General features: G+C 56.2%; 6 protein-coding genes across 6 annotated transcripts; 2 read left to right on the forward strand and 4 right to left on the reverse strand.

Moving 5' to 3' along the window:
• Positions 1-274: 274 nt before the first annotated feature.
• C8Q71DRAFT_793935 (3-oxoacyl-reductase) lies at positions 275-1454 on the forward strand (the record flags this gene model as incomplete). Its single annotated transcript, XM_047925512.1, has 6 exons — positions 275-330; positions 389-743; positions 799-863; positions 914-1022; positions 1268-1357; positions 1413-1454. 6 exons carry the CDS (start codon positions 275-277, stop codon positions 1452-1454), a joined length of 717 nt encoding a protein of 238 aa, XP_047783464.1.
• Positions 1455-1737: 283 nt separating this feature from the next.
• Positions 1738-6047, reverse strand: C8Q71DRAFT_719987 (uncharacterized protein; the record flags this gene model as incomplete). Its single annotated transcript, XM_047921328.1, has 7 exons — positions 1738-1840; positions 1892-2487; positions 2537-3343; positions 3406-3702; positions 3765-4673; positions 5322-5432; positions 5628-6047. 7 exons carry the CDS (start codon positions 6045-6047, stop codon positions 1738-1740), a joined length of 3243 nt encoding a protein of 1080 aa, XP_047783465.1.
• A 362-nt stretch (positions 6048-6409) lies between these two features.
• C8Q71DRAFT_852979 (alpha-glucosidase) lies at positions 6410-9728 on the reverse strand (the record flags this gene model as incomplete). The annotated part of the gene is made up of 13 exons (XM_047926884.1): positions 6410-7100; positions 7158-7240; positions 7294-7604; positions 7652-7694; positions 7749-7970; positions 8024-8114; positions 8169-8193; positions 8250-8267; positions 8333-8461; positions 8514-8618; positions 8675-8752; positions 8801-9445; positions 9506-9728. The coding sequence occupies 13 exons, from the start codon at positions 9726-9728 to the stop codon at positions 6410-6412; spliced, it is 2664 nt and encodes an 887-aa protein (XP_047783466.1).
• Positions 9729-10445: 717 nt separating this feature from the next.
• On the reverse strand, positions 10446-12373 carry C8Q71DRAFT_202691 (uncharacterized protein). The gene is made up of 2 exons (XM_047916971.1): positions 11854-12373; positions 10446-11798 (listed from the first exon to the last, which is right to left on the reverse strand). Exons 1-2 carry the CDS (start codon positions 12277-12279, stop codon positions 10467-10469), a joined length of 1758 nt encoding a protein of 585 aa, XP_047783467.1. The 5' UTR covers positions 12280-12373; the 3' UTR covers positions 10446-10466.
• Positions 12374-12378: 5 nt separating this feature from the next.
• On the reverse strand, positions 12379-16603 carry C8Q71DRAFT_202686 (uncharacterized protein). Its single transcript, XM_047916970.1, has 6 exons — positions 16406-16603; positions 16237-16351; positions 15882-16181; positions 14974-15830; positions 14612-14910; positions 12379-14551 (listed from the first exon to the last, which is right to left on the reverse strand). The coding sequence occupies exons 1-6, from the start codon at positions 16429-16431 to the stop codon at positions 12573-12575; spliced, it is 3576 nt and encodes a 1191-aa protein (XP_047783468.1). The 5' UTR covers positions 16432-16603; the 3' UTR covers positions 12379-12572.
• A 725-nt stretch (positions 16604-17328) lies between these two features.
• On the forward strand, positions 17329-20115 carry C8Q71DRAFT_202709 (kinase-like domain-containing protein). Its single transcript, XM_047916972.1, has 6 exons — positions 17329-17977; positions 18038-18940; positions 18993-19121; positions 19180-19590; positions 19649-19766; positions 19827-20115. The coding sequence occupies exons 1-6, from the start codon at positions 17573-17575 to the stop codon at positions 20027-20029; spliced, it is 2169 nt and encodes a 722-aa protein (XP_047783469.1). The 5' UTR covers positions 17329-17572; the 3' UTR covers positions 20030-20115.
• Positions 20116-20229: the final 114 nt, after the last annotated feature.

The raw sequence follows: 20229 nt of genomic DNA on the forward strand, positions 1-20229 counted from the left end.
ACACACCACGTCATATGCCAATCACTCGGCGAAATTAGAATGTTCATTTCGTCATGCCGAATGAGCCTCGCTCTATCGCTCGCTGATATATAAAAGGCACCCGTGTGAGGTCTCCCATTCACACTGGCACAGGCATTGCCACCGGTACGCGAATCGTATGTTCAGCAAACTCAAAGACAAGCTCCATAACACAGGCAGCTCAAGCTCTGATCCCACGCACAAGTCCAGCGCAGATACCACCAACACCACTGCACAACCCGAGAACACGCTCTACATGGCTGGCGTCGGCGCGTCTCTGAGGGGCCGTCTGGTCCTCATCACCGGATGCACGTGCGTCATCGCGCCCGCTCTCAACGTACGCTCGAAAACCTGACGCTCGTGGACACAGGGGAGGTATTGGCCAGGCGACGGCAAAGTCCTTTGCCCGTGTTGGCTGCTCCATCGCTGTGCACTACAACGCACAGTCTTCTGCGGCGAAGGCCGACACGCTCATCACGGAGCTGAAGACACTCGCACCTCCTGGTGCCCAACCGAAGTTTGCCGCATTCCAGGCCGACCTGTCGCAATACGACAATGCGCGGAGGCTCTACAGCGAGGTCGTCCAGACAATGGGCAATATCGACGTCTTGTTCAGTAATCACGGTGTGGCGGGCCCGGTAATTGGCCCGAGCGGCGACATCGGCAACGTCAGCCCTGAGGTGTTCGAGGAAATTTGGAGGACGAACGTCGGGACGCACTTCCTGGTACGGTCAGTTCACGGGCTGAAGAGGAGACGCCACTCACCACCGCCTCTACAAGCTCACACAACTCTGCGTCCCATTCATGGAGGAACAAAAGTGGGGTAGAGTGATCTACACGTCAAGGTCAGTTCCGTGTCACCTGCACTAGCTCGACTTGTACAGACATACCACAGTGTTGCCGCAGGGAACGGCGGTGTCATCGGCCCTCACTACGCCTCCTCCAAGTCAGCGCTGCACGGGCTCGTCCGCTGGATGTCCCTCCGCTACGCCAAGACCGGGATTGTACGTCCACCCGCTCTTCTGCGCCGCCCACCAACTGATACAGGGATGAAACGACAGACGACGAATGCCATCGCACCCGCACTCATTGAAGGTAGACGTCACCCGCCACCCGCGCCGGCGCCCACACCTACGCTCACTTCCTCCAATCCAGAAACGAGCATGATGGCTAACCCGTCGCCTGAGGCCCGCGTAAGCAACTGCAATTCCAAAGGTAGCGATAGGTGCTCACCTTGGTCTTTGATCAGAGCAAAATCCCGATTGGAAGGCTTGGAAAGCCTCATGAGATGGCGGACATCGTCCTGCTTCTCGCGTCCAATGGCTACATGACCAACAAGGCATGTCTGAAGCGATCCTGCGGATAGGAACCCATTAGCTGATAAGAGCTTGTAGATCATTGTGGCCGATGGAGGCTGGACTATCGGCAATTTCTGAGAACATGACGGGGAGTCCATAAGTAGGGGCGAAAAGATCACCATGAAGGGTATAAGCGCGGCGGAAGAATAGCATTATTTGATACAATATGCACGTACGGGCACTACGAAGATGTACAATTAGTAGCCGGATATCCTGTCCCTGCGAGTATTCGTATCTATGAACGATAGCATGAGGAAAGCAGTACAAGCTGAAGAAGTCGAAATGAGCCCGATCCCATGGGTAATCACACAAAGCGCATAGAAGGACGGAATGTTCGAAGGGAGGTCCTGCCTGCCTATATTCATGATGGTCTGGGCGACCTGTTGTTGAGCCCATTCGACTCTGTGATCTCTTGAAGACGCTGATTGCGCTTGTTCTCGAGTTCCAATTGCCGTTGTAGCGTTCTGCATCACACCATAAGCAAGTAGGACGGCAAAGGACAAGAGCCCACGCACTTCAACTGTGTTTCCAGCTCGTACACGCGCTCTTTCGCGCCCTGTCGCTCTCGCTTGACGGCTTCCTCCGCCTTCTTCAATCGAGTTTCGTACTCCTTGACACGCACCTCCCACTTCGAATCTGCAGTGACCGTCTTCTGGTTCATGGTCGTCAGCCGTTCCTCCGACAACAGGAGCTGATTCTGCAGGTTCGTGATGCGCCTCTCCGCATTGTTTGCGCGAGCAGCAAGCGCACGGACTTCCATGGAGTCGCCCTGGCCCGGCTTGCGAATGCTGACAAGCTGCGCCTGAAGCTCGCTGACGGTCGTCTTGAGCGCCTCGACCTCGCCCTCCCTCGCACTGAGCTTCTTGCGCCATGACGTCTTCGCCTCGGCGACGGTCTTCAGGCTCGTCTCGAACTTGTCGATCTGCTTCCACCGGAAGTCGAGCTGCTTGCGCATGTCGCTCAGTTTCTCGGCGTACTTGGACTCGGCGTCCTTGACACGCTTGTCGAAGAGGCCCTGGATCTCGCTCAGTTGCTTCAGGCGTGAGATGAGGTTGTCGTGGAAGACGCCGAAGTTCGTGAAAGGTTTCGTCTCCGCTTGACCATTCTTCTTCTGTAGAGTACATGAGATCGGACACGCACCACAATGGAGCTCCACTTACCGGTGTCTTGTCGACTCCGAGGATCTTGTCCATGTACTGGTAGATGGTCAACAGAAGCGTATTGCGCTCAGTGAGCTGGTCGCGGTACTGCGCCTCGGCAGAGAGAAGGGATCGCTGGTCCTTCGCCAGCCTCTGCTCCAGCTCAGCGATCTTGGTTTTGAACTGCACGACCTCTGATTCGGCCGCCTTCAAGCTCTCGATGGTGTTCTCGAGCTTCTGGGACACGTTCAGCCGCGCCTGCGTCTGCGCCGCAAGCTGCGACGCGAGCTCGCGGTTCTCCGCGTGGAGCTTGTCGATGACGCCGTCGCGCTCGCGGCCCTTGCCCTCGCGGTCGCCCAGCTCGTTGCGAGCCCTCGACAGTTCGTCTTCGAGCCGCTCCAAGTCGCGCTTGAGTCGATCGACTTCGAGCTGAAGAGAGAACCGAGCAGTAGTGTGCGTCTCACCCAGCTTCTTCGACTCAGCTTCCAGCGTCTCGAGCGCAGACTGCACCTGTGCAAGGTCGTTCTCGCGCTGCGTGAGGATAGACTGTGTCCGTGCGAGGTCGTTGAGGGCAGACTGCAGCGCTGACTCTTTGGCCTCCAAGGCACGCTGCTCAGCGCGTAGAGCGGCATCATGCTCCTTCTCGGCTCTGGCGATGTCGGCCTCTAGGTGCTCTCGGGCAGCACGTTCGCGCTGGACCTCTTGAACAAGGTTCTCCACATGTTGCGCGAGCTCTTCTGAGCGGGCCCTGTAGGTAGCGATGTCGTGGTCGCGAGCGTCGATGAGGTCATGCATCTCCTCGAGCTGTGCTTTGAGCCCAGCCACTTTCTGCAACGTGCCGGGAGTGTTAGCTCATTGTTCCTAGGCACGCCGCGTGTCATGAATCTCACCTCTTTCAAAGCGGACGCTAGCGCCTCGAGACGCTCCCTTTCTACGGCCTCATCCTCCCGGAGTCGATCACTTGCGTCTTTCATCCGCTCGTTCTCCTCCTCCAGCATGTAGACTTGGTGACCAAGCTTCTCGATCTCCCGATTGGCAGCCTCGATCTCAGCGTCCTTCTCCTCAGATTCCTGCTGGAGGTGTCCAACTGCGATCTCAGTTTGGTCTTGGAGCTCGGCCATGCCATTCTCGACCTCAGCGAGGCTCATGCGAAGATCCCTATTCTCGCCGTCCTTCTGCTCAAGAACCTAGACAACAGTGATCAGACTGGTAAGCAAGGCATGGACGAGAGAGAAGGGGCATAACGTACGTCCTTGAGCTCTTCCACTTGGCCCCGCAGCTCGTCCATCTCGCCTCGCCACTCATCATCAAGCGTCTCGACAATGCGCTTGTGCTCTGCCACAACCTCCTCGATCTCGCGGTCCTTCATGTCGAGGTCGTCTTCCTTCTGCTGGAGCTCAATATGCGCAGCCGCCAGCTTGTCCCTGAAGGCATTCAGATCTTCCTCGACTGCCTCCCGCTCCTCCCGCTCCTCCAAGATCTGCACGCGGCTCTGACTTCGCTCGACGGACTCGGCTTCCCGTCTCCGCTGCAGATTCTCGATGTCGAGCTTCAGTGCCTCCACCATATCCGCGAGGTCCTCCTTCTCATCGTTCCCGTGGGTGACCAGTTCTTCCAGCTCGTCGATCCTCGTGCGCAAGTCCTCGTTTTCGTCCTCGACCTCTTCGATCCGCCGCCGCCACCTGTCGCTCCTGTCCTCCTCAGCGGAGTCGTCGCCGCGCCGCTCGACCAAGTCCCGCAGCCGCTCCATCTCCTCTGTGTTCTCCTCCAAGAGCCCACGCACGTTCTCCAGCTCCTCCTCCAGCTCCGCGTTGCGCGCCTCGAGTTCCCTCAGGACACCGTCGTTGGGGCCGACAGCTCTCCTCCGTCGGAGCTCCCGGATCTCGCGCTCGCGCTCCTCGAGCTTCTCCTCGAGCTCGCGCGCACGCGACTGGGAGCCGTTACCACGCTGGAGCCTCTCGAGCTCGCGCTGCTGCTCGAGGACGAGCTTCCTGAGCTTCTTCAGCTCCATTCCGCGCTGTTGGACTTCGATCTTGAGGTTGATATTCTGCTTGAGCGCGGCTTCGATCTGGTCCGGAGCGAGCTGCGCAAGTCGCTCCTCGAGGAAGTGCACCTTGAGCTTGATGTTGAAATTCTCCTTCTTGAGGCTGTCAATGTGCTGCGGGGGATGTCAAACGCTTCAGTCACTAGAGTTGAACGGCGGGGGTGGGAGATGAGATGGGGCAAGAAGGCTCGAATGAGGGCGAGCCAGACGTGCCACTCGTTGACCGCACACTTATGACCGGCGGTGCGGTCGACGAGTGGCAAGTCACAATTTCCGCCACACATCTAGGATGCTAGCCGAAATGAGAAGAGTACCGGCACGCGACTGTACGATACCACTTGGTCCATGCGGGAAAGCCAGGACATCTAATCCGCGGGGCCACATAAAACCCCTATCAATTGGGGGAGAGGCCTGATCCCAATCCGGACAAAATCCGACCATTTGAGGGAGGCGGTATGCCTGAGGTAATCCGAACAAAATCGAAGTCCATGAGGGCGGAGGCCTGTGTCAGTATCCGGACATGGTTCCTCCAGCCCCGCGAGGCCTGATCCTGTGAGGACACCTCAACCGTCCGTGTAGCGTCGCAACAGAGCCTGAAGCTGACCTACACGTCCGCTGCATGGGCAAGGTCGGCGTCATGACTTCCCTGACGTCGAATGCCGAGCAGCCATAGCACGCTGTGCGCGACGAGGACCGCAGCTGCTGGCAAGATCGTTGACCAATGACCAGTAGCCACCCTATCCGCGCACTGTGAATGCTCACTTGCCCAATATCTACCATGAGTTGCATGGCTGACGAGGCCTGATCCTGCAATCCGCTCGTACCAAGGCCTGATGCACAGTCCGGACAGCAGCGGGCAATCCTTCCTGAGGCCTGATTGAATCCGGACAAATTTGGACGTCTACGTCCGGACAGAGATGCCAAAATCTCCGGCGGCAGGATCAGGCCTCCCCACCAATAAATGGGGGTCCTGGCCACATGTGGGGCTGGCAGCAGTCGGCCTACTGAGATGAAGCGTAGCAAGCCTCCGGAAGACGCTCAATGAAGCATGGGACAAGGAACACCAACCTTCTCTTGGTCTCGCAAAGTGAGATTGACGCCACCTTTGGATCCTGCGCTCCGGGTGCGTTTCATACGCCCAGCCGCAGGTGTAGTCGCAGGATCCTCCCATTTCTTCTCTCGTCCCGGAGTATCCAACACGTCTGCCTCTGCTTCCTCGCCTTCCTCCTCGTAGCTTGACAGACCAAGTCGCTTGAGCGCGGGTGTCGCCTCATCGCCTCTTCTCCTGCTCAGTGAGGGTACATTAGGTGGTGAAGGCGTGGAGATAGGTGCGGACGAGGTTGCAGTTGTATGAGACGACGCAGAGGGAACTCTGAGGGCTCGACCGGGAGTTGAGAACGCCGAGGTCAGAGAGGAAAGCGAGAGGTCCGGCACAGTCCCTGCAGATTGTGCCGATGTATCTGCCCGAGCGTTCAGGGCAGCAGACATGCTGCGCGTTTGCCTCCCGCCTCAGGATTGAGCTGCAGCGGAAATTGTCAGAGGTTGAGGGCGGGAAGGTGATCGTCGAGTGCAACTCCTGAGAGGGACAACTTCAACCATTCCAGCCAACTTTGCTGAACTTGCTCAACGCGCTCACCGCGCCGCCGTCACGTGCTTCGTGGATCAACACCCGAGGCCCTAAATGGAAGTCCTGTCCTTGCACGGCTTCCTGTGCACGGCTTCCTGTGCAGCCGCAGGAACACCTACGGGAACCAGGTGAAGTCCAACAATTGCTAAGTATCACTGTATGCTTTGATACACTACTGCGACATTACAACATCGTGCTAAGCATAAGTACTTCAGTCCCTGGGTCATGCAATCTGCACCGAAACATTTTGGTTGAATGGCAGGTCGACCGTGATTTCCAAGACCTTAGTGCTGGGGTCGTAGGATACCGAGTCTGTCAAGTCCCGACCGTTCAGCGCTGCACTAGTCGGCTCGTCCACGTTCAGTAGTACAATCCTCGAGATGCCGACACCGGGATTATACCCATAGGTACCGTTGATCGTGACCGCGCCGTTGTCGTACGTCACGCTGACCTCCGTCGTCGCGTTAGGCGTAATGGAGACACCGTCGTCCAAGTACAGCGAGCCTGAAGCAGAGCCGTCCAGCCCTGGGGCGATGACGATCTCGAAGTCCTGCTGCCTCAGCGCAGTGGTGGTCATCGCGCTCTGAGCTCGGAGGGGTAGGATCACACCGCCACGGATGTGTACTGGGATGCTCGTCAGGTTGACCTCGAGATCTACGTAGCTTCCGTTGCCGCGGACTGGCTGGAATGTGTTGAAGTCGTAGAAGATATCATCAGGCAGGTACATCGAGACCGAAGTCGCGTTCTCCTCCGTGACAGGCGAGACGAGAATGGATGGTCCGAAGAGGAACTGGAGGTCAATTCCAAAGGTGTTAGAATCCTGAGGGTACTTGTAGAAGAGGGGGTTGAGGATGGGGGTGCCGTCAACCGAGGCCTGGTGGAAGGCGGTATAAATGTAATCGATGAGACGGTACCTACACCAGGCAGAAACGTCAGGCGATCACCCCACTGATGCAAAGCTACGGACCCACCTCATATCAATCGCACTCCTGGCCGCCTGTGCAACAGTCGGCCAGCGGTAGAACTCTTGGTCGATGGTTCCGATTGTATTATGCTATGGTAGATGTCAGCTCTAGCCACCTTTATTGCACATACGACATATCTCACATTACGCATGAACGGGTAGAATGCTCCGAGGGTGGCCCATCTCGCACACAAAGTCTCGGTCGTATCGTCGCCGTAGCCGCAAATATCTGCACCAGCCATCGGGACGTGGAACACGCTCGCCATGCTCAGAATTCCCGAGATCGAGTTACGGTAGTGCTCCCAGTCGCTGAGATTGTCGCCCAGCCACTTCTGCACCTTCGTGCCTGCGCCCGCAAACGTGCTTCGCGTCACAACGAGCGTGCGCAGACCCGGGCGTCGGGCGAGCATGGCATTGTGCGTCGCCGTGGACATCATGGTCCCAAAGAGATTGTCTACAAGGGGTCAGCAGTTGAACTGAGCAGAGGTCTGAATGACTTACGGGTATTGTACTCAACCATACCGTTCGCATGAGTTGCGGTCGTCTGTACACGATCAGCGTGAGCACTGGCCCCTGATCCTGACAATGCGTCACTCACGTAGGACGTGCGGTTCGACAAGTCACCTGCAGCGTTGTTAATCATGTACGGCGGGTTCAACAAATTCTCTGGCCCTGTATATTCCCTCTTCGATAGCGCCCTCTTTCTGTACTCGTCTCCGAAAATGGGAGTATTCGGCGCGGGTGGAAGCGTCGTGCGCGCGGGGGGATCATCATTCTCGATTGCCTGTTGGAAGGGGTCCGTGCAGGGTACGTCGCAGAACTGTGGAATGGGATGTAGTTCATTGAATGACAAATCCATGGCAGGAAACGCACGCTGGATGGCTCGTTCATGTCGATCCAGGCACCGTCAATGTCAATTCCATACTCAGGGTTGTAGAAAAGCTGGAATTCGTTCGTCCAGAAACTAAGACAGAAGCGTCAGTACACTACTGCCAGGTAATGTCGAACTCAGACGTACTCTTGGATATCGGGGTTGAACCAATCTACAGATAAGGTGACGTCAAATCTGCATTCAAATGGACACTTTCTGTCTACCCACCGGGGAAGACCGTTACACCTATATCGATCAATCATACGTCAGACACGGGCGGAGCAGGCATAGGCCGAACAACTCGGACACACCAGGCCATACGACGCCCAGGAAGTAGCTGCCATTTTCTGCTTTCAGCCACACGTCCGCGGCGCTTCCGCGATCGAATGTGCTGTAATTCTCGTTCGGCGCGTACGCAATGGCCGGATCCGTCATGAGGACTAGATGAAGGCGTTAGTCGCGACTTGAGTGCTCAGTGGTTATGCGACATACCGTAGTGCTGATCATGATCGTGTAGGTAATTGACGATCTCGCGCATCCGAGTTATTGGGAAGTAGTCCGGGTCCACGGTGAATATCCGACGGTTGTACATATAGTCTAGGGGCCGATGTTCAGGCAGATATACGCAAGACTCAAGTTGAAGCATGACATACCAATGTCTGTCCACATCGTCTCAAGTGGAATGTCGGCGTTCGAGTAATTGACGATCACGTTCGCAACCTCGACATAGTCTACTGGCAATGAGATTCCGATTTCGTGCAAACTTCGCGAATACGCACCCGTGTATCCGTAGCGACATTGGTGGAATCCAAAGCTCCAGTATGGTACCTCGGCGGGTGTGCCAACGACTTCAGCGTACTGCCTCGTCACCTCTGTTGGGTCGATCTCGCTGCCCGCGAGGAAGTATAAGTCGAGAACACCGCCGATCACATCGTACTCAAGACTAGATCCCTCGTCATTCGTGACGACCTTGATATCCATGCCGTTAGAGTTAAGGAGGAACACGCCATGCGTGCCGCTCAGGCGGTGCTCGAAGTAGATTGGGTGGTTGCCATAGAGGTTTGTGCCATTGCCTACGCCATACGCGTCGCGACTCCAGAGCGTCCGAGTGAGATTCTCCGTTGGAAGACGGAACGTCTCCGTGTGCTCTCCAAGGCCGTACAAGTTTGGGTCCTTCGGTAAGTCCGTTTTCACGCGCAGGTACTGTGACTCGAAGATCAACGCATGGGAGGCTGTACTGAAGAGTGCTTCCCCGGTGGACATCCGATATATGGTGAACGAGAACGGCGAGGCGGTGTAGTTGAATTGAATCGCAGCGGTGGATGGGTCGACTGAAGGGTCTGCCAACGGTCGGGGCAGCACAGATTCAGGGACCTCGTAACGCGTCTCATCAGCGTCTGTGATTTTGACGTGAATGCGCGTTGCTGTAAGAGTACAGAAGCGTAAATCGTGCGCTCGATAAACACAGTACCCGAACAACTCACTGGTCTCGTATGTCACCTGCAGGCTAAGAGTCTGGATATCCGAACCATAGACATTGCACGCTTCACCAGCTAGCGCAAGGCTCGCGGTCAGGTTTGGGCCCGACGTAGCGACGTTGGTCGCGTGGTACCCAGGACACGCATCGAGAACGCTGGGGTCGGTGTAAGTACCGAGCGCGCATCGCACAATGGCCAACACCGTGAAGAGCACCACGCCCAGAGGCATTGCTGACGACGAGAGAGAAGTCTGAGAGAGACGAAGACGGCTCGGACGAGAATGAGCCTGGCAGCGTGCTCATTTGTAGCCTGTGTAGGACGGCCATAAAAGGTCCTGCATGGTCCCGGCCGGCGAGAAATGAGATCAATACTGTCACTGGTCAGTTGACCATCCTCGTCCACATGTGATGCAGCTAGACTGGGCGAGGTTCCATGCGTTCTCAAGGCAGAGTTCGACGGCCTCGGGGACAACGACGCCGTGAGATGTCAGGACTGTGAAGGAATCATGCGCTGTGTAGGCTGGGAGACAGTAGTGGGAGTAGTCTAGCTCGGACGAATGGAGATCAGCGTCACGCTCGCACCGTCGTCCATCAAGTCCGCGGATCCGCATGGTGCACTGTTTGTCATGCGGGGACAGTGGACTTGACTCTGAGCGTACATGCTACATGACTAGGCCACGGTAGCCGCGCGTTATCGACCAGTATGTCGGAGAGCTGCAATAAGCAACAGTGGTGGTCAAGACTCAAGTGGTGGTCAACGTTGTATGTGGTGCCGTGCAACGATGGCGGATTGGGCGCCAAGAGTGCATACACGGTCACGTTGTCGTCGCGTTCAACGATCCACCCTTGACTCGACTTGGTCGCACGACGCGCCGCCGCTGGTGAAGCCCGTGTTGGACAGTGCTAAAGATCCCAGATGCAAGTAGATATATTGATCTCAAAATGTTTTCAGCATAAGAAATGAAACTTCATGATCCTTGCCGAATCTCGTCCAGGCGCTCCATGATGTTGTGCCACTTGAGGCACGCCTCCGGACTAGCGACCGGCAGCAGTTTGGGAAATACTGTATGGAGCTGGCGGGCAAGATTTTCTTCGGCATCCACCATGACATCGAGTGTCTGAGTGATAGATAGCGTCCGTAGGCCATGGGGAGTGATAGTCGGCAGCACGGGTAGCACGCCACCCTTGAACGTAGGCAGAGTGAGGTTCTGCAGCTGTGGACAGTGTCTCGCGAAATGGACGAGCGCTGTGACCGATGGACGCGGAATTTGGGATCCCATATACGATTGGTATGAGAGCGGTGTAGTGTCAACAAGGAAATCGGCGAGTCTTAGCCAACTCTGCGCGATAATGCAAACGTCTTCATCGGCTAAACCGAGCAGTGGACCCTGGACGCAATGCATTGTCATTTCAAGGCTCTCGAGCTCCCGCAGTCCAAAAAGCGGACGCAGTACATGAACCACGGAGTCTTCTTCTTCGTTCTGGACGAGCACACCTCGCACAGTGAGGAAACTCAAGTGCGGCAGTCGCTCGGGGAGCCGTAGGGCAGAGAGTTCCGCGCTGAGTTGGTCCACGGTAAACTCGGTCCGTCCGCCCAGGCTGATTGTGAGAACTTGGACATGGGGAAGATTCATGGCTGTTAGCGTCTGAATGGCTCCTAACATGTCTGCTTCTAGATAAAGCGACTGTAGTTGTGGGAAGTCGCCCAGATAACCCATGTGCATGACCTCGGCATACACTCCCTGTACATCGATCGACAGATGGCGGAGTCTCCGTAGGCGGCGCAGTTGGGTGAATGTTTGAGAGAGAATACGATTGCTGGCTGAGAGGCCGGGACATCGAGACATGTCTAATCGTCGCAGGTTCGGAAGGTTGTTCAAGGGATCTAGTAACCGTGGTTCCACGTGACCGCGCAAGACGATGGACTCGAGATTATCTCCTCTGCTACAGATGTCTTGGAGAAGCCTATGCAGGGTTTGCGCTTGCTTGGCGCGCACATCGGGGTTCGTGAATGTATTGTTATACCACAAAAAGGAGCTGAAGTTGAGGTCGAGGACTCGGAGTGAAGGGGGGAGGAGAGTGAGAAGGCTGGTGTCATTCAGGGACCATTGCTTCCAGCAGAACTCTACGACATTCGGGAGGAGAGGCCTGCCTTCGTTGCGACGGTGGAATTGTGTGAGCGCTGTGGGATGGACACAAATGCCAGAGGCGGACCGATCATCATCGTAGCACCTGCGGATATATGCTAGAAGGTGCTGAAAACGGGACCATTCTTCATCGGTGATCTCGCCGGAGATGACCTGGATGGGCTCAGTTCAATTGCCTCACTTCCACATTAGATTGAACCCTGCTCACCCATAGAAATCGTGGCAAGGGTTGGGCAGCGTGTGCTACATATTCGTCGTCCCAATCCTCGGGCATGAGCCTAGCACCAGTGCAATCCGAGCCGTCGTTGCTGGCTAGGCCAGGCTGACGCGGGGGGCAGCACAGCTTCCGAGAGCACGAAAACAACGCCAACAAAGGTCCGATGTTGTCGATGTGGCTCCAGAGAGCGGATGTCGCAGGCTCCGCAAATGCCCTGCATACACGAGCCACCTGTGCTAGTGCCACTCGCCCTTGTCGCATTTGTTTCCTATCAGGACCATCCGATCGCAGAGCCTCGCTGATGGCGAAGAGTATGTCGGAGATGACGAGGGCTCTGTGAGCTGGCATGTTGGAAGGAATGACTGAGGTCGAAGGGGTACGATGAGGTAAGTACGCCGCGTACGTTTTGGGCCTCATCGATTCATCACTTGAGCGCGCGTACAGTACTTGGTCGAAGAGAATTCAAGTTACAGGTGCCGACTGCTTGCGAATCGCAAACATGATGTCTTTCTTGACTTATTTGAACGCCAGACACTCGCATCGGCCATGTATGCTCTCGTTCAGTGAGCTTGAGGTGCTCGAGCGGGTCGAGAATACCCAATGACCGTTCAGAACACAATCAGCAATCGTCCATGAAGGATCTGCAATGTATGCACCGCAAACAGTACGTACATACTAGGCGATATAGAGATCCGCTGTTCGATGGCACTCTACTCATCCACGTTGCCTAGCATCTGCCCGAACCTCTTCCCCATAGCGATCGTAGCAGCTTTCCATCGCGGAATGTCAGGCGAATGCTCTCTGAGTTCTTCGTCATACCGGACCGGACTACGCTGCTCATCCTGGCTCTGAGCTTCGAATCGACTTGAAGCAGGCTTCATGCCGAGCCTGTGCACCTCAACGTCGGGTCCACTCCTTAGAGGAGTCTGCGACGGAGAGATGCCCGCCGCATAGCTGAACTCCCGAGCCAAGGCCTCGTCCACTCTCCCCTCCTTGACCAGTCGCAGAAACTGGCCCGCCCGAGTGGGTTTGGGAGGCGAATACTCCGGACTTGTATCATCGTTCGCTTCCACTGGGGTGATATGCAGAGTAGGCGACTCTCGATCATGGTATGAAGGACGACGTGGGGATTCACTGCGTGCTGGGTGAGGTTGCTGCCTCTCCAGTTTAGCGTCTGGTTCGGCGGCGCCCTGCCCTTCTTCTTGAAGTTGTTCCAGGAACTGCAAAGCGGCCTTTTCGGCTGCCTCACGCATTTGTCCCAGCACCACATCGGCCATGCGGAGGCTCTGTGTCTGGCTCCACACCCTGCGGACGATGTCAGAGTTAAAGCCATGATTCTCGGACATAGTCTGTATGGCGGTCTCCACCCCGATATGGACCACTACGCTCTCGTCGTCCTCGCTGATCTGGATCGCGGGTTCCGGCTCAACGGATGCGGAGCGTGGTTTAGGCTGGTGGACGAAACTGAGAGACTCTCGCCTGCGGGGCCTGCGGAACGAGAAAGAGGTGGAAGTCGTGCCAACAAAGGAGTCGTCGGCGGAGCGGACACCGTGCGGAGCCGTAGGCAAAACGGGCAAATATTGTCGGACGCGAACACGTTCATTCCCGGCGGAGTCACCCTCGAGAAGGGCCTGTGATGCGACATCGCCACCGGATGCGTGCCGTCTATTGTGGACTGGTGACGGCGAGGGTCCGTAATCCCTGGCCTTGCCTTTGATATCAGGCAGAGATGGGTCGAACCGTACACTGCGACCCAGCTCGGGACTTCGTGAGACGTCGTCGGCGTGAATGGGACCGACCGAGGACGGGCCAGGAACTGGGGCACCACGTTGGGACGGTCGCCGAACAGGCGTGCTGGTGATAACATCGTCTTCGGCGTCCGCAGTGTTCGATTGCAATAAATGGCTGTGCTTCGTCAATGCTCGCTCCAGATGATCTAGATATTTCTTCGGTAACCTGAACGACGGCATCGTCTCGGCTTCTGTCGCCTGTTCTTGTACTGGAGGCGGCAGGCATCTTTGTTCGATACCTTGCTGAGTTGGCTGGCTGAAGACGTGATGCTGTGACGGGCTGGGTTGCGCTTGAGGATATTGGGAAGCCCTGGATTCTTGCGTGGGTTGACTGAAAATATGGTGCGCCCTGGCAGGCGGTCCGCACGGAGGACGCAGAGCAATAGCTGGATGTTGCGGCTCTGTCTTCACCTTAGCAGGGACAATAGGCGTTCGGTCCTTCATTCCGTCTTGTCTCGCCTTCGCCTTCCCTTTAGATCGTCCCCTACGTGGTGGCCATTCCTCACTATCGCTGTCTTCGTCAACCACCACACCGGTAGCCCTAGAGCCGCTCGGCGGTGTTCTACCCATCGCGTCGGTGAAGGCATGATTATACGGGCCATCTATGAGACGTGGCGGCTCCCTTGGGCGTCTGAGTCGACGCTCTCGAGGTTGTACGGTGGATGGCGTGGTATCGCGGGAGCTAGGTATGACCGGTGTGGTAGTGACGGAAGTAAATGGGTCCTCGGATTGTTTCCGCAAGTACTTGTTCTTAGCTTTGGGAGTGCGAGGAGGTGGGCGAGAGGTGGTGTCGATAGCCGTAGAAGGGCCAGGCTGAGGGAGCTCACAGGTGTCAACTGCAACGGGCCGCTGGAGTACTGGCGATGCTTCCCTAGACTTCGCAAGGGATCTGTCTTCTACTACAATGCATTCTGTCAGAAACTGTATGCGTATAGAACTCGCTGCGAGCGAATCCTTACCTGGCGGGGAGCTTGCTGGTGGCGTAGGGTTCTGCGACACTGTCAGAACGGCCCGCTTAGTGGCCTGCGCCTTCGCGAGTATCTCGTGCGCCAGGGGAATATCCACAGAAGCCACAGAAGCATCTCTGTCACCAACGGATGTCGACGTCGCCGGGAATTGGCCCGGGAGGGACGGAGCGTCCACATCCATAGTAGGCGGAGGCACAGACGACAGAGAGGGGTAAAGCGGGCTTGGCGGCGTGCGAGCGCGACCAGCTACGGTGGGAGTGGGTGCGCCATGAGCTGAAGGACGCTCATTCCTAAGAGTAACAGAAGGTTAGAGCTCAAGATACGACGAAACAACGGACCAAGGAACCACTCACGGTTGTTGCTCTGCGCTAGCTTTGACTTCAACATCCACGTCCATACGCTGTCCCTTGCCCGAGCCAGTATCAGATGCGTCAAGCTGATCTTCCTGATCCTCCTCTTCTTCGTCCGCTTCCGCTTCCTCTTCCGCTTCCTCTTCCTCCTCTCGCTGCACTGCAATGGGCGGGTGATCCATTACTTGCTCGTCCTCGTCCTCGGTCTCGCTATCGCTCCGGCTCAGCACACTAGGCTCAAAGATATCTCCAGTGTAGTCGTCCGAAGGAGGGTTCTCGGCAAGCTTCTGGTTCGCTCTCTTGGTGCGTTCGTCCTCACGGGCTCTCACTGGTTCTACCTCGGCTGTACGCTGGACAGGTTGTGCGGAGCCCTCCGCGGCGGTTGCAGGCACACCATCTTCAATATGTTCGTCACCGCGTCTTCGCTTATTTCCCCTGGCGACTTCAGTCTCATCGTTCGAGACACTACTACGTCTTCGTTTCTTGCCAGCATGCTCTGGAGCGCTGCCACTTCGGGATGGTCCGTCAGCGCGCTTGACTTGGTCGCTATCCTCTGCTTGTATTGCTTCCTCGACCTCGTGTTCTTCCCGGGCCAAGGCGGACATACGCTCTTTCTCCTCGCCACCAACTTGCTCCTGCTCTTCCTGCTCATCCCTATGCTCGTCCTCGTCCTCGCGTCGGTCCGCTTTCTTGAGTTTGCGACGTCGTTTCTGAGAAGGCGAAAATGCCTCAAGAGTTGCGCCTTCGGGGTTGTCACGCTGGTAACGCTCAATCCATTGGTTAAACTGTTCGCGCCGTCTGCTGTACCGTTCGCGCCAGCTCTGAGCCGGGTGGCGTGAGGCCCAAGGCCATCTATCTACCTGCGTAGGATATATCAACGGACAGTAGAATGAAAGGCAAAGGTGACGCACATTCTCGACTAAGTCCTCGTATAGTTTCCTTCCAAGGATCCCCTCAGACATGATTGCATGCTCCGCAAGATATTTCATGAGGTGCTCATCATCAAGAGCCGTGAAGGGGACACGCTCCCGCTTCACAACCGAATCCTGGGATGATGGAGGCCTGGCACTGGGAGGAGGTGCCGGTTCTGACGCTGGGTTCTTTTGCTGTTGCTGGCGTATCTTGCGATCGAACCAAACTTGATCTTTGACGTAGTGCTCTCTCCATGACTGCCATGTATGACGTTGCGACCAGTTCCACTTGCGCTTCTTCTGCGGTATCATCATATCAGTAAGTGGGATCATGGAGCGTGAACTGGGTGCATACATTCTCGTACAGAGCTTTCCATGTAGTGTTCCCCCTACGACCTTTTGGATCGGGACAGTACTTCGCAAGGTATTTGATCATGTAGTCACGATCTTGATCCGTGAACCCGGTACGTCTGAGAAAAATTGTCCTGAGGCTGGCGAGCGAATATCATATCCGGGATACTTACGGGCGGCGCGGGGAAACCCCTGGCATGTCTTCGCTGAGAAGCGGGGATGAAGGTGAGATGCAGAGTTGGGTGCCACGCCACAGATACTCAGGCGTCACTGCTGCAGGCCGCTATGTTGTGCCAGCGCGTGTGTGGCAAAGTGTTATAATGGGATGCAGCGATGCGGGCCTGAGGAGACCAGGAGGAGGAACGGCCGAGTTCGACTTCGCGTGAGTAGGCGCCGGGGATCGCGTCGCCGCCGTCGCGGGCGCGCCACCGCTCACGTGGGTCAAACACAGCGCTTGCGGTTGGCGCCGGTTGCGGATCGAGGCCCAACAAGACTCGGATTCCTCGCTCCTTCCCTCATCGTCAAGTACTCAGTACTCAGGAATGTGACACAATGGCAGTGCAATTTGACGAGTAAGTTACGTGTGGAAATTCGGCCAACTTCATACGTGCACTTGACGTGAGTTTAGACGTTTTCCGGTGCGCCCATTGACCAGCAAACAGGGTGAGGAACGTATACAGTGAGATCCAAGCTAGTGCTGCTATGTGAGACCATAGCACAGCCATAGCTTCATGGGACTGGAAGCATCCTGTGCGGGGATCTGAGAAAAGGATCCGATCGGACCAACTTGCCATTTCTGGATCCCGATGCAAGCTCAACTCACGTTCCAGTATAGCGGCATGCAGTTCATCGCCTCAGGAAAGCCTGCCGTGTTGTGCAGAGCAATCGGTATGTGTTAGTTTTGAGCTAAGCCTTCTAATCGTTCGCTTCCCAGATAGCTTGCTCGAAGTGAGCTAGAACACAATAGACGGTGTAAACAAGGTAACCACTGGCAAGTCTCTACGCAACGCACACAACTGACTGTAGCTTCTGCCCATAGTACCAGCGTGATGAATGCTTATCGACAAAATTCTAAGGGCTGTGCTGCATGTGACGGCCAATCCGCTGCACGCTTTGTCCTTCATCGCCTATGTTCTGAATAGAAGCCTTGGCAGTCCACGCCGCTGCATCTACCCAAACCGGAGATGTGGCGGGGGCCCAAGCTGCAAACATAAAGCGTCGCCTACCGCCGTTTCCTGCCCCCCATCCTTTGCCCTCCACCACCATCCACCACCAGCACGCGCTGATCTGTACCCTCCCATACTCCAAGGCTGTATACAGACTCTTACTAGTCCCTCGGTATGGCGGCGCGTTCTGCTGTGGCGTCTGCGCTTGCTCCCGCTACACTAGTGAACGCTCTCGGCGCGTTGAAGGAGCGTGTCACGGCTTTGTTTCCTCTCAGGGCCTCGCGCTACATCCCTCCCATGACCTCCACGATCCAGACGCGTCCGGACGCCTCGACGGACGATAACAACAGCGACGCGGCGTCGCCACATCTGCTGGGAACTGTCATCGCTACGTCCATTGGCTTTGGACATGCATCCCCTACCAACCCCGAACGTCACCACAACATCCTCAGCCTTCTAGGCCTTAGGATAGCCAAGCCGTTCACGTCGGTCCCCATTACAGTACCCAACAACGTCGATGTGGCGCTTGACATGACCATCGACGACGAAACGCCACAATCCAACACAAGCGTGTACTCGGTACGTTCATCGACTCCGCTGTCCTCCCCGACGCCGTCGATCATTGACACTCAGCAACAGAGGATCATGGTCAGCGTTGCGGTACAAGTCTCCCCTCCATCGTGTCAGCTTTCCTCTCGATCGTCATTGTCCTCATCTTCGTCCTCCGACTCCGATCCGCCCTTCGAGTGCTTCACTCCCCTGACTACCGGTGTCGAGCTCCACGGTCCGCAGAAGGTCCTTACCCTTGAACCTCCCTTACCCCTCGATGATCCCCTTCCGACCAGCAACAGTGTTGCATGCGCTTCCTACAAAGAACACATCCTAGTGTTGCACGAACGAATGGCCTTGTTGGGGAAGGTCTACGAAGAAACGGCCGAGTTGGCTATTCAACGCCACCACCTCGCCGATGCGGTTTCAGGGAACGAGGAGGAGGCCTACAACACTGACTCGCTGCTGAGCGACGTCACAGACGCTGTAGACGTGATCCTTCAAACTCTTGAGGCATTTCTTGGATCCAAGGATGAAGGCATCGCTGCCGAGAGCGACATTGGCGTACTCCACGACACCGACACACTGCCCTATACCGAGGTCCCTCCCGACGCCGGTGATGACTCCGATGGCACAGGCCTGTCGGTATTCAATGGCCACGCAGACTCTGGCACCCAGCCAGCCGCTACAACGGACGACGATGAGCCGCAGGTACCCGCTGCCCTTTACAACCGTCATACGAACCGTTACTATCAAGTGAATGGCATCATCGGATGCGGTGGGTTCGCGCGCGTCTTCGAAGTCACGACTGTTGACGGCCACTACTTCGCGGTGAAGATTGTACACAAAGCGAAGGCGTATCGGGCAGCCCACATGCGGGATAGGCTACTAGACGAAAAGGGGATCATGAGCTCAGTCACCCAAAACGCATGTGCGGGATTAATTCCGTTGATTGAAAGTTGGGAGGACGAAGAAAACATCTACTTTGTCATGGTATGCTTCTGCATCTTCCTCGACTCAATCGTTTCTGAAGCATTCATGCTAGCCCTTGTGCCGCGGGAGCCTAACACGGTACATCAGCTACAAGGCTTTCCTTGCTCGTGAAGATCCATATCGCAGACAGCCTGAATGGGAGGTATTACCCGGCGAAGACAAGTACTTCTGTGCGGAATCGGTATGTGCCTGCTAATCTTCGCTTGAAACGCGCGACCAGACTGCTTACGTTCGCATAGGTCTTCTCGGTCTGGCAACTTCATACTGCCGGCATCATGCACCGGGATATCAAACCGGAAAACTTCCTTCTCGATGGAGACGGTCGATGCATCCTCGCTGACTTCGGCATAGCATCCATTACCCATCCCGATCCAGCTGTCTTTGAGCGCACCAGGGTGTCCGAGAACTGCGGAACAGAAGCATACATGGCTCCAGAACAACTTCTATCCTTTGACTACGACTTCAAGGTCGATATCTGGCAACTCGGCTGCATGTGGATTGAGCTCCTCGCAGGCTCGGAAATCAGTGCGACTGCATACCTACCGGAGCAGTACTATGACCTCCTCAGCCCGACAGAGCTGCAGCAGGAGGTGCGCAACATTATCGAGGTGCTCCTTTGCGACCACCCTGCGCTCGACTTGGTCATCGCGGTAAGCATCCTCACACGAGAAGCGACCTCACGCTCTAGAACTAAAGTATGATGCATAGATGACCGACGTCAACCCAGCCAAGCGGCCTACCACTGTTCAGATTATGAGCCACGAGTGGTTTGATGGCGTGGACTGGAGCGCCATCGGGTGCAGCGCCGGGACCACTCCGTACCAGCGTGAGTCCTGGCTTGAAGCCATCGACATACGCAACCACTGATTACAAACCTCACGTATAGATCGTTTCTTCGCGGACTACGAAGTCCCATCGAGCAAGTGTTCGGTGAATTTCCTCACCTATGAAATGTGCCGGACATCGGGCATGATGGTCCAGCGCACGAGTCCGAGCAGACTAGAGGCTCGGGCCAACGTAGTGGACCAGTGCAGGATGTACGACACGCAGCCGCAAGCCTTCGCCTGGCCCATTGAGTCCGCCAATTGAACTCACGCTTTCTGAAGCCGCCGCTTCGTAAGCGAATAGCATACTTCGCCAAATAGTTCGCCGCGATAGAGGCCCCTTCCCACTGTGGCGCATCGACGCGTCTTCTCTCACCCCCCTCACATTCAACCTTGTCTCGCCTCGTCGTTCTCCGGACGGTTCATTTCATTGTGTCATGCTCCCCTTACCTTCCTCACACTTGT

The sequence above is a fragment of the Rhodofomes roseus genome, assembly GCF_022264815.1.
Source record: "Rhodofomes roseus strain CIRM-BRFM 1785 chromosome Unknown C8Q71scaffold_2, whole genome shotgun sequence".
NCBI classification, from domain to species: domain Eukaryota; kingdom Fungi; phylum Basidiomycota; class Agaricomycetes; order Polyporales; family Fomitopsidaceae; genus Rhodofomes; species Rhodofomes roseus.

Coding starts and splice junctions, on each gene's coding strand:
- C8Q71DRAFT_202691 (XM_047916971.1), bottom strand. CDS start 12,279: ATGAGGCCCAAAACGTACGCGGCGTACTTACCTCATCGTACCCCTTCG. Junction 11,799..11,853: donor CCTTGCCACGATTTCTATGG/GTGAGCAGGGTT, acceptor GAGCCCATCCAG/GTCATCTCCGGCGAGATCAC.
- C8Q71DRAFT_202709 (XM_047916972.1), top strand. CDS start 17,573: ATGGCGGCGCGTTCTGCTGTGGCGTCTGCGCTTGCTCCCGCTACACTA. Junction 17,978..18,037: donor CCAACACAAGCGTGTACTCG/GTACGTTCATCG, acceptor ACTCAGCAACAG/AGGATCATGGTCAGCGTTGC. Junction 18,941..18,992: donor AAAACATCTACTTTGTCATG/GTATGCTTCTGC, acceptor CATTCATGCTAG/CCCTTGTGCCGCGGGAGCCT.
- C8Q71DRAFT_202686 (XM_047916970.1), bottom strand. CDS start 16,431: ATGCCAGGGGTTTCCCCGCGCCGCCC. Junction 16,182..16,236: donor GGAAAGCTCTGTACGAGAAT/GTATGCACCCAG, acceptor ATGATACCGCAG/AAGAAGCGCAAGTGGAACTG. Junction 14,911..14,973: donor GCTAGCGCAGAGCAACAACC/GTGAGTGGTTCC, acceptor TGTTACTCTTAG/GAATGAGCGTCCTTCAGCTC.